Source organism: Xenopus laevis, chromosome 6S (genome assembly GCF_017654675.1).
Source record: "Xenopus laevis strain J_2021 chromosome 6S, Xenopus_laevis_v10.1, whole genome shotgun sequence".
NCBI classification, from domain to species: domain Eukaryota; kingdom Metazoa; phylum Chordata; class Amphibia; order Anura; family Pipidae; genus Xenopus; species Xenopus laevis.
The window spans coordinates 3,838,336-3,850,924 of NC_054382.1; the positions used below are offsets into that span (position 1 = coordinate 3,838,336).

General features: G+C 40.8%; 1 protein-coding gene across 3 annotated transcripts in view; it reads left to right on the forward strand.

Moving 5' to 3' along the window:
* The window catches only part of setd2.S (SET domain containing 2 S homeolog), a 51,082-nt gene extending 41,475 nt beyond the window's left edge, over window positions 1–9,607 (forward strand). For all 3 annotated transcript variants that reach the window (XM_041567323.1, XM_041567324.1, XM_041567325.1), the window contains exons 18-22: window positions 85–227; window positions 2,342–2,456; window positions 6,942–7,022; window positions 7,879–7,980; window positions 8,745–9,607. In XM_041567323.1, coding sequence (XP_041423257.1) covers window positions 85–227; window positions 2,342–2,456; window positions 6,942–7,022; window positions 7,879–7,980; window positions 8,745–8,906 — 603 coding nt within the window. In that variant the 3' untranslated portion in view covers window positions 8,907–9,607. The remainder of the gene's footprint in view (window positions 1–84; window positions 228–2,341; window positions 2,457–6,941; window positions 7,023–7,878; window positions 7,981–8,744) is intronic.
* The last annotated feature ends 2,982 nt before the right edge of the window (window positions 9,608–12,589 follow it).

A 12,589-nucleotide genomic window follows, 5' to 3' on the forward strand; every position in this document is an offset into this window, starting at 1 on the left:
CTCTTTGCATGGTCCTCCATTTGGCTACTTGGCTATCTCTCTGGTGGTAGGATCTCACATCTCTCTGTCTTCTCTCTCTTATAGCCCGAGATGGGGATGGCACCAAGCAATGTGATGGATCTTCCTCCTCCATCACCCCCCAAGCCCAAAACCATTGTTCTCCCTCCTGGCTGGAAGACTGCCCGGGATCCTGAGGGCAAAATCTATTATTACCATGTAATAACAAGGTGAGTGTGTGTATTTGTTAGCCTCGATGAGATATGGGATTATTTGGTAAACTGACCAATAATTTCTTTGTGCCTGTAACCACAGGAACCAGTTAGCAGTTGACTTTCATTAAAGAGGAACTATTGCGAAAATGAAAATTTAATATAAGCTTCATCATACGGTAATCAGAAACTTTCTAAACACAATCAATTAAAAATTCTGTAGTGTTTCCAAAGATAATCAAGTTTATCTTCACTGTCCCTCAGGATCTGTTTCTCTTCATTCTGTCTTTATGCAGGTCAGATATTAATTGACAGTTAGATCCAATATGTCTTTTAGGGGGGCTTCTTTTGCCTAGAAGATGTATTAGAGCTCACTCTATTAAACTCACCAGACATCATGTCTCTCTACATGCAGGATTTGTGCAAAAGGCAGTTATTCTGTTAGATTCTGTTTGTACTGGAATCAGTTATTTGAGTGAGCTCTAATTAATTTGCTATAATATATTGGATGTAACTGTCAATGAATATCTGACACCCAACTGCTGCATGACTAAAGAAGGAAGAGAAACAGATGCTGAGAGAGGAATAGTAAAGATAAAATTGATTATTTCAGAAACAATTCAGAATTTTTAATTGATTGTATTGTTACTTACTTCAGTATGAGGAAGCGTATATTAAATGTTGATTTTCGCGATAGTTCCCCTTTAATGTCTGTATTCAACCAATAAGTTCTAAATGTTAACGGTTTGTGGTTCATTTCTTCACTGTGGGGGGGGTTGTGGGTGCACACCTGAGGCCAATTTCAAAAAGTATAAAGCCCTGTCTAAGTAATTCAAGTAAATATGCAAGTGCATGTAATTTTGAAACAGGGTTTTTTTGTTACAAAGTTATGATCATAATATTGATAAGCCACCATACCACGTCAAGGTAAAACCCCACATGGTGGTCCCTAACTTATTTATCTTTAGTCATAGTAAAAAAGGAACATTACCTCTCTGTAGTAACAATTCTTTATGTAAACATCTCCTGTGCTTTGGTTTCAAACTCTGTGCTAAATCCTCCCCCGCCAACTGCTGAGCGGCTTTTAAGAGGGAGAGACTGCCTTAACCAACGCCCATTTTAGAAAAGTAGAAGCAAAGTGTAATTAAAAACAAAGTAGAGTGATATGTGCAGTTGCACAATAGTGTGTATACATTTGTAAGTGAAATGTGAAGGTGTGTATGGCAGTGATAAAGGAAAGTGTATGTGTATTTGGGAGTATGTATGTAAGTAAGCATAGAATGAAAGTTTAAAGGAGAACTAAATGAATGACACAATAAGGGACAGATTCACTAAGGGTCGAATTTCGAAGTTAAAAATACTTCGAAATTCGACCCTCGAATTGAAATCCTTCGACTTCGAATATCGAAGTCGAAGGATTTAGCGCTAAACGTTCGATCGAAGGACTAACGATTAAATCCTTCGAATCGAACGATTCGAAGGATTTTAATCAAACGATCGAATGAATATCCTTCGATCAAAAAAAGTTTAGCAAGCCTATGGGGACCTTCCCCATAGGCTAACATTGACTTCGGTAGCTTTTATCTGCCGAAGTAGGGGGTCGAAGTTTTTTTTAAAGGGAAAGTACTTCGACTATCGAATGGTCGAATAGTCGAACGATTTTTCGTTCGAATCGTTCGATTTCGTTCGAATTCGAACGAATTTAACCAATTCGATGGTCGAAGTACCCAAAAAATACTTCGAAATTCGAATTTTTTTCATTCGAATCCTTCACTCGAAGTTAGTGAATCTGCCCCTAAGTGTATGTGTGTGTGTACATAGAGAAGTGTCTCTAGACAGGGCTTTATACTTCTTGAAATTGGCCTCAGGTGTGCATCCACAACCCCCCCATAATCATTTCTTCACTGACCATGCTTTTTAGGTAACTATTGCAGCCATTTGTGCTTGTTTTATGTGCCTGGGACCTGGGCTGATTATAATCTCAATCATCCTGCACTCATATCTGACTACCAGATGGCTGGATTTCCAACAACTGCCCCTACCTAAAAAACTGCAGCTCATCTTATGGCCCTTCATTCGCCATGCCTGCTGATACCATTTGTATTCATATTCATATTTTTTTTCTCTCTAAGACAAACCCAGTGGGACCCGCCTGCTTGGGACAGCCCAGGGGATGATATAGCCGGCTTAGAACATGAAGCAGAAATGGATCTAGGAACCCCGACTTATGATGAGAATCCAATGAAGGTGAGTTGTTTGTACTTCAGGAAGTGCTGAGGCTGCAGCAGGGGAGGAAAATAAACAACCAAACCTCAAAGATTTACTCTTCAGTTTATAAACCACAGATTGCATAGTTGGGTCCTCTAATGAAACCATTGAGGAATTGAAAGGACAAACAAGTGTCATCGCCTTTGAAAATAAAATAACAAAATAACAGTAGGAATGAGATGTAGAATATTCTCTTCTAACTAAATGTCCAATCAGGGAGCAGGAGTGCAGGTCTTTGCTATTCCATATCTGGAGTATCTTTGTTTTCTTGCTGAAGAGCACAGTCCTGGCTTCTCTTGTTTGTAACCTGGTAGCACTCATGTTCTCTAACCACATTATGGTGGAGCTGATGTTGAATGTCTTGGGTGTTGGGTTCTCTTAGAAGCACCCATGTGGTGCCACAGCAGCAAGTGTCTCTCTTGTTGTGATGTCTCCCCCTTTTTATTTCTTCTCTGGCTTTTCTCTCTCACATTAAATTGGTATTAAACCTATAAAAGTAAATGCTGCTCAGGGCACGTGTAGAAAGCACTTGTTGGATCGCATCGTTGACTCGTTCTGTATATCACGTGAATTATAGGCCGAACCACAATCCAGTGTATAATCATGGAGGGTAATAGGCAGCCACAGAGACAAGGTTTCAGGCCCAGGGGAAGCAAATACTGAATCAGCAGAGGGCCTGTGGCTAGTGAGGTGTGGGGACCACATCCATATGGCATCTTTATGGGCTCTAAGCTGCCAGAGGAGGCCATTTTGTAAGAGTTATTGTGAATCTGGGCCCTGGGATTTTGCTTTTAGTGTTCTCTTTCTTGCTTGCTTAGCTGAAATGCTCCTTATATTGTGCAGTCCTGGGTTATATGCTGAGAGGGTCTCGATGCATTAGACTTCAATAGGAGGTTTTATATGAATAAGAAAATAAGCTCAGCCTTGATAACCCACAATCTTAAAGGGGAACTCCGGCTTCCAAACCAAAATTTGATAAAGAGGCCACATAACACAGAAACCCCTAATATACCCATCACAGTTACCTGTTTCTTCAAAAAGTCTGAATAAATGCCATTTTCTATGCTAAAATCCAGCTGTTTAACAGTTCTTCTCTTTTGGCATCATTTGAAATCCTGGCAGGGAAGGAGGGACTAAACACTGATGTTACAAATTGTAACAACTACTCCACAGCTTACAGACAGCATGCAGGAACTACATAACCCACAATGCATTGCACTGTCATGTTCCTTTCCTTATTGAAATCATGTATGTAGGGAATTGTGGGGGTTGGAGGATGCAGGCTGAGGACAGATGGCTGTTGATACAAAGTAACAGTAGTCAGTCAGCTCAGCAAAGTAGTCAGACAGATCAGCTGGGGACTAGGCTTAGGGAACTGTCAGAAACCATGAAAAGTCTGCATCTTTTTTAATTGCAAAGTTGCTTGAAATTATGTTTCAAAAAGCTGGTTATGTTTTTGTGGAGTCCCCTTTTAAGCTTGTTTTGAAGCTCCGCAGCTGCAAATTGGCCCCCGTTGGAGAAAAAGGGGCAAGTCTAAAATGACAAATGTCAGGGGATCTCATGTAACATGCCAGTGGCTGTCACTACTTATTAGGCCTGTGGAAGGCTGTTTTGGCCTTGGTGTACTTTTGAATCAGACAGGAGAGGCTGCACAGATATGAGTTGTCCCCATTAAGTTGGCCATACATGGGCTGATAAAAGCTGAAAACTTGCTCCCTCACACTCGCTCTAAGGCACCTTCTCTTTCTCCATTCTTTATAAATGATATGGAGCATACACTCTCGCTACTTACTGTAGCACTTTTATCCAAAATAATCCAGCACCCAGCACAGACACGCCACCCTGTTTTCTATTTTCTTCTTTTCAGGTTCTCATTTGCTGCTGTACCCACACCCTCCTCCATTCTCATGCCTAATGCTGAACTGCACTGATCTCTATATTGGGGCTCAATATAACCAATCCTCCAACCTTTCCACTCATGGAGACCCAGGCAGTTGGGGGGGGGGCACACACACACACACACACACACACACACACACACACACACACACACACAACACACACACACACACACACACACACACACACACACACACACACACACACACACACACACACACACACACACACACACACACACACACACACACACACACACACACACACACACACACACACACACACACACACAATAAAAAGTACAGTTAAAGTAACTTTCCCTGGAGCTGTTACAAGCCATTTCCCCAATTAAAGCCTGAGCGCTTATGAAATGAGCAGAATCCATTAAAATAGAAAAATAAATCCAGGAGAATGGAGCCTTTGAGAAGAAGCAATTACAGCCTGCTCTAATATAAAATGATGAGGCCTATCAGGAGCGGGAAATAGTGACCCTAAATATACAATTTATTATTGTGTTACTGCATGACCCCACAAATCATCTGCAGTTTTATTCCAGGGGTGTTGTAAAAGCTGTTTTTTTTGTATACTCCACCCCCCCCCCCAAATTCCTTGCACAAAGCCCCCTTTCCTTACACAGAAGTTACACTGACTTTGCATTGCTCTGATTTTTTTTTGTAAAACACGGTATTCATTTTTATTTTTAACTTTACTGTGTAAAAAAGATAGAGAACACTATATCTCATGACAGGTCTCCTTTAAGGTCCAATAATCAGGCCCAATCTCTGTATACTTCTCATTCATAGGAAGCTCTTAAAGGAGAACTAAAGCTTAACTCAAAAAGTAGGTAGAAATGTTGTACATGATGTTTTGGGCTCCTGTACCAGCCAAAGGCAACCACAGCCCTTTAGCAGTAAAGATCTGTGTCTCCAAAGATGCCCCAGTAGCTCCCCATCTTCTTTTCTGCTGATTCACTGCACATGCTCTGTGCTGCTGTCACTTACTGAGCTTAGATAGCCACTCACAAGTAATTAATTTAAAACCAGTGACACATGTTTACCTGTACACAAGTTTATTGTACGTATGTATTTTTAACTTTATTTGTAAAGCGCTGTTAAGGAGCCGCAGAGCTGTACAGTGCATAAAAGTACAATATATAGATATCTAAAAGTATACATGGGGGAGACAAATCACATAATAAATACAGAATCATATCAGGACAAAGAGCTTAAGTGCTACATGGTAAGAGACATAGTGGGAAGGAGGTCGCTACCCTGTAGAGCTTTAAGTGGGTACAGGTACAAATTGGAGATAAAAAAGTGCTCAAGGTAAGGCATAGTCAGTAGGACAAGACTAGGCTAATGTTCTAGTGCTCCAAAAGGTAGGCTCTTAGTTTTTTCTTGAAGAGATTAAGAGAGGGTTCCTTACTGAGGAATTCAGGGATGGAATTCCAGAGGGAAAGAGTAGCAAGATAGAAGGGTTTGAGACGAGAGGTGGCGGTGGATGTGGATGGTGTGAAGAGAAGGGGCTCTGAGAAGAGCAGAGAAGACGACCAGGAACGTATAGTGAGACAAGAGAAGAAATGTAGTGAGGAGTGAAGGGCTTTGAATGTTAGTTGAAGTGTTTTATAAGTTAGCCTTTGCTTAACAGGCAACTACGCTAAGGATTTTAGTTGGGGTTGAGAACAGAAGGATCCTGGTAGCAGAGTTTAACACTGATTGGAGGTGAGAGAGATGGGAGTCAGGAAGACCAGTTAGGAGGAGATTGCAATAGTCTAAACGGGATAAGATAAAGGAATGGATTTGTGTTTTGCCTGTTGTTTGTGAAAGTAACGGGCGTGTCTTGGCTATATTGCGGAGGAAGAAACGACCGGGTTTGGCAGTATTATTAATATGATTAGAGAAGGAGAGGGACTGGTCAAAGATGACCCCTAAGCAGCGTGCAGAGTTAACCAGGTTAATAGTCATGCCATCAATAGTAATTGTGAAAAGAAGAGAAGGGCTCGGTTTGGGTGAAAAGACCATGTGCTCAGTCTTGGCCAAGTTGAGCTTGAGGTCGCGTTGGTTAATTGGTTATTGATGTATCAATGGTTTTGTTTTTTTTTGTAATGTTTATTAAAACATAAACTTCAGAGGTGGTGGAGGTGGGGTGGAGTGGAGTTTACTCCTGGGCCAGTGCGATTGGCATGGCTGGAGCAGACGAAGCGATTAACGTGTAACCGTGTCTTAATTTATGGCCGTTGTAAAACCCTGCTCAGCGGAGAAGCAAAGAGCAAAGCTTATGATCAGGCCATGCTGCCCCCATGATGACCAGTAATACACACATTAGGGGTTTAGTGCCTGGCAGACAAGCAGTCTATAAATTCTGGGGCCCACAGGTTTATTTCAGTGATGCCAAAAATGTATTACTTTATAGGGATCTAGGTACCCTTGTTATATTAGCTCCACTTGTGATCAGGACTGAAGAGAATCCCATAATTGGCTGCTTCAGTCGTTGGGTGGATTTCATATCAGCTCTTCACACACACAGTGACAATGGTCTGAGCAATACAAGATATTTATGTTTCAGGCGTCTAAGAAAACCAAAACAGCAGAAGCAGATACATCCAGTGAGCTGGCGAAGAAGAGCAAAGAAGTATTCAGAAAGGATGTAAGTGCCATGCATCCATCTTTTTCTTTATTTCTTTCTTTTTTCTTTCCTTTTCTTTCTTTCTTTTTACTTTCCTTTTCTTTCTTTTTACTTTCCCTTTCTTTCTTTCTTTTTACTTTTCTTTCTTTCTTTTTACTTTTCTTTCTTTCATTCTCTTTCCTTTTCTTTCATTCTCTTTACTTTACTTTCCTTTTCTTTCTTTTTACTTTCCTTTTCTTTCTTTCTTTTTTACTTTCCTTTTCTATTTACTTTCCTTTTCTTTTTACTTTCCTTTTCATTCTTTCTTTCATTCTCCTTACTTTCCTTTTCTTTCTTTCTTTTTACTTTCCTTTTCTTTCTTTCTTTTTACTTTCCTTTTCTTTCTTTTTACTTTCCTTTTCTTTCTTTCTTTTTACTTTCCTTTTCTTTTTACTTTCCTTTTATTTTCCTTTTCTTTTTACTTTCCTTTTCTTAATTTCTTTTTACTTTCCTTTTCTTTTTACTTTCCTTTTACTTTCCTTTTCTTTCTTTCTTTTTACTTTCCTTTTCTTTTTACTTTCCTTTTCTTTCTTTCTTTTTACTTTCCTTTTCTTTCTTTCCTTTTACTTTCCTTTTCTTTTTACTTTCCTTTTCTTTTTACTTTCCTTTTCTTTTTACTTTCCTTTTCTTTTTACTTTCCTTTTCTTTTTACTTTCCTTTTCTTTTTACTTTCCTTTTCTTTTTACTTTTCTTTTCTTTTTACTTTAGTTTTTCTTTCTTTAGTTTTTCTCTCTGTCTCTCTCCCCCCCCCCTTGGCCTCCCTCTTCCTATTGGGGTGCAGTGGCCTGTGTCCGAGTGTTAATGATTCCCTAAATATATATGTCCTTGCAATTTGCAGATGTCCCAGTTCATCGTACAGTGTCTGAACCCCTACAGGAAGCCTGACTGTAAGATGGGAAGAATAAACAACACCGAGGACTTTAAGCATCTAGCACGCAAGGTAGGGCACTGTCCCAAGCTCCCTATAGCGCCCTCTTCTGGCACCAGTGCTGTAGCTCACAGAGTATTGTCTTATCTACAAAAATAACTCAACATGATTCAGACTTAAAGGAGAACTAAAGCCTAACTAAGGAAATAGGCTAGAAATGTTGTACATGATGTTTTGTGCTTCTGTACCAGCCCAAGGCAACCACAGCCCTTTAGCAGTAAAGATCTGTGTCTCCAAAGATGCCCCAGTAGCTCCCCATCTTGCTGCTGTCACTTACTGAGCTTAGGGAGCCACTCACAATATACAGTACACATAGAATAGAAATGTCACTATATAAGGCTGATTAGTAATTAATACAGATAATTACTACATGGCAGCACAGAAACCAGTGCAATTAGCATCAGAATTGAATAATCAGCAAACCTGTAGCATCAGCTTATATTACAGCCAGGGAAGCTCATTTTCTGCTGGATAATTAGTGACGAGCCCTAAGCTTAGCTTCTCAACAGCCAATCAGAGCCCACTGAGCATGTGAGTGTCACAGACACTTTCCAAGATGGTGACCCCCTGTGACAAGTTTGAAGTCCTGGATCATTGCTGCTATTGACAAGCTCAAACTTTAGCCTCGTGCAATATGTTCACTATACAAAATATGGCATTTTTAGCCATATTCATTTGAGGGTTTAGTTCTCCTTTAAGGGACAAGGAAAGTTTTAATTACTGCAAGCCTGTGTGCCCTTCTATCCCTGTGACCTCTGCTCTGTCTCCCCCCACAGCTGACTCACGGGGTCATGAACAAGGAGCTGAAATACTGTAAGAACCCAGAGGACCTGGACTGTAATGAGAACGTCAAACACAAAACCAAGGAGTACATCAAGAAGTATATGCACAAGTTTGGTTCTGTTTATAAACCCAAGGAGGATATTGACATTGAGTAGCTCCCTCCCCCCCATATGAACTGATCGGTCTCTGTAGAGGGGGGGCAGTTCTTATTTTTACAGTGTAAAATATTCAGAGTAAGCCGCGGATTCCTGTTGGTGCACTGCTTTTTTTTTCACGGTCCTTAAACTCGTGAATTTTTTTTTTTTAAATATTTTTTACTACAATTTGCAGCTCCCCCCACCACACTGGAGCTGCTGGGATTTGGACAGTGCTAACTACTGGCAACTGCAGACTTCTCATCTCTACATGGGGTCGCTGATGATACCGGAACCACTCTTTCCTCTGTGTCCCCCCCAGTTCCTGACTGTACAGCGCAATAAATTGTGGGCATCATTTTTTTTTTTTAATTTTTGTTTCTCCTTTTTGAGAAGCTGTATTATATTTTAACATATGTGAATAGGATGATCTATATAAATATATATAAATTACAATCGATCATGTACTCACAGAGAACTCTGCCTGAGGAGTGCGGTTATCTGCAAGGAGTAACCATGTAAATAGGATAATGCCGACAGCTCGTTGTGGCTTTTTTTTTTTTTTTTTTATTTCGTCTCGACTCGCGCTACGTTTTTTTCCCCGGCAGTTTGTGCATCGTTCATTAATTTTACTGCCTATATCATTTTACGTACGAATTTTTACTGAATTTTTTTATGTATAAAAGGAAAAAAAAAAGAGAATAAAATGAATTTGCCTACAAGGATACATTAAGGGTCACTGCAAGGAATCTGCTCGTTGAGTTCTGCCTGGTCACTGATGAAGCTCACTCCATAGAGACATAATAAAAAAAAAAAGCCAAGCTGCAAGGACGTCTCTCCAGAAACAATGGAAGGCATACAGTGGTAGGCAGCAAAGTTTTGCTCTGGGGTTAATGAGTTCCAACCAGTGTCTGTATTTGTTTCCTCCAGCACCTCAAATATGTACAGGCAGATTAATTGGCTCCTGATAAAACTGCTCCTAGTGTATGTGACTGAGGTATAGACCTTAGATCAGTGATCCCCAACCAGTGGCTCCTGAGTAACATGTTCCTCCCCAATCCCTTGGGTGTTGCTCCCAGTGGCCTCAAACCAGGTGCTTATATCTAAATTCCAGGCTTGGAGATGTGCCTTAAAAACAGGCTTACAGCCAATCAGAGCCCCCTGTAGGCTGCCAATCCACATAGGAGCTACCTATAGCCAATCACAACCCTTGGTTGGCATCCCCAGGAATTTATTTTGTGCTTGTGTTGCTCCTCAAGTTTTTTCACACTTAAATGTGGCTCATGGATAAAAAACGTTGGGGGATCCCTGCCTTAGATTATAAGCTCCACTGGGTCAGAGCCCAAAACCTTACAGGTAAAGGGTAACTAATCCTATCATGTGTCTATAATTCCCAGTACATGAGCTGGGTGGCTGTCACATAAGATCAGAGACCCACTCACAATAGACAGTCTATGTATAAGCCATGAAACAAGGATTGATTTTATTCAGGTTCACATTAAGTAGAGGCTGTGACATATACACCCCATTTTCTGCTTGTTTTCCCTAAACTTAGCTTCCCAACAGGAGCCCACTGAGCATGTGCAGTGCCACTGGCACACACAAGATGGTTGAACTAGATCCAAGATGGGGAGCTGTTGGGACAACCTTGATGGTCTGGATCATTACTGTTATAGGGCTGCTTAAACCTCTGTGTTAGTGCTGGAAGTTCAGTACAGTTATGGGATCCGTTATCCAGAAAGTTCTGAATTACTGAACGAACATCTCCCATAGGCTCAATTATAATCAAATAATCCAGATTTTTAAAAATGATTTCCTTTTTCTGTGTAATAATAAAACAGTAGTACTTGTACTTGATCCCAACTAAGATATAATTAATCCTTATTGGAAGCAAAACCAGCCTATTGGGTTTATTTAATGTTTACATGATTTTCTAGTAGACTTAAGGTAAGAAGATCCAAATTACGGAAAGATCCAGGAAAACCCAGATCCGGAGCATTCTGGATAATAGGTCTCATACCTGTATATAAAATACAGTATTTGTAGCCAGAGTTAATCCTCAGGAGAATGCTCTGAATTGTAAATCCCCAAGGAAGAGTCAGGGCGGCTTGAGCTGACAATGTGTGTGTCCCGTCTCTTCCTCGCACCTTAAACATGACGTTATTAGTTTGGACTTGCAATAGAATTGGTACAGGTGTGGGATCCATTATCTGAAACCCATTATACAAAAAGCTCGAAATTACAGGAAAGTCTTGTGCCATAGAAACCATTTTAATCAAATTTTTTTTCAATTGATTTCCTTTTTCTGTGTAATAAGGAAACTGTAGCTTGTACTTGATCCCAACTAAGATAGATGTTTTAGAACACTTAATGTATGGAGATCCAAATTATGGAAAGACCCCTTATTTAGAAAACCCCAGGCCTTGAGCACTCTAGATAACAGGTCCCATACGTGTATATGCAAATTAGTAGCCATGTATAGTACGATTGGGGCACACCCAGTAACACTTAAAATTTGCCCGGCCATGTCTGTCCCTCGCAGAACTCTGTTGGTTAGGTGGCACCGCTGCAGAGGTAGTAGTGACATTTGCCCATATTACTACACAATCACAATGATCTCATTGAATATTATAGCCAAGAATTGTAAAGCAGATCCCAGTGTGGGTTAGGCTGATGGATATTTAGTATTCATGACTTTCTCTATGGATTCCCAGAACTCTTCCCAATCTATTGGGATCCCACGCTATTTGCTATAAGGGAAGGAAAGGAAACGGACTAATAGAAAACAGATCCTCCAATGCTGATCCAGCTGGAGAGTCAGACTGGCCAATGGGGTGTGTAGTTATATGGTGAGTGCGAGCGGCTAAAGGCAACAGAGATGTCAGGGACCAACTATCTCATTGCAACTTTTACTCTCTTTTGAGAGATGGTGCCTATAGTAACAGTGGGATAATAGTCTCTGGGAAGGGAGTGTGACTGTGGGATAGCAGGTATAGTAGGGAGAGATGGTGCCTATAGTAACAGTGGATAATAGTCTCTGGGAAGGGAGTATGACTGTGGGATAGCAGGTATAGTAGGGAGAGATGGTGCCTATAGTAACAGTGGATAATAGTCTCTGGGAAGGGAGTGTGACTGTGGGATAGCAGGTATAGTAGGGAGAGATGGTGCCTATAGTAACAGTGGGATAATAGTCTCTGGGAAGGGGAGTGTGACTGTGGGATAGCAGGTATAGTAGGGAGAGATGGTGTCTATAGTAACAGTGGGATAATAGTCTCTGGGAAGGGAGTGTGACTGTGGGATAGCAGGTATAGTAGGAGAGATGGTGTCTATAGTAACAGTGGGTTATAATAGTCTCTGGAGGGAGTGTGACTGTGGGATAGCAGGTATAGTAGGGAGAGATGGTGTCTATAGTAACAGTGGATAATAGTCTCTGGGAAGGGAGTGTGACTGTGGGATAGCAGGTATAGTAGGGGAGAATGGTGTCGTATAGTAACAGTGGATAAATAGTCTCTGGGAAGGGAGTGTGACTGTGGGATAGCAAGTATAGTAGGGAGAGATGGTGTCTATAGTAACAGTGGATAATAGTCTCTGGGAAGGGAGTGTGACTGTAGGGATAGCAGGTATAGTAGGAGAGATGGTGTCTATAGTAACAGTGGATAATAGTCTCTGGGAAGGGAGTGTGACTGTGGGATAGCAGTATAGTA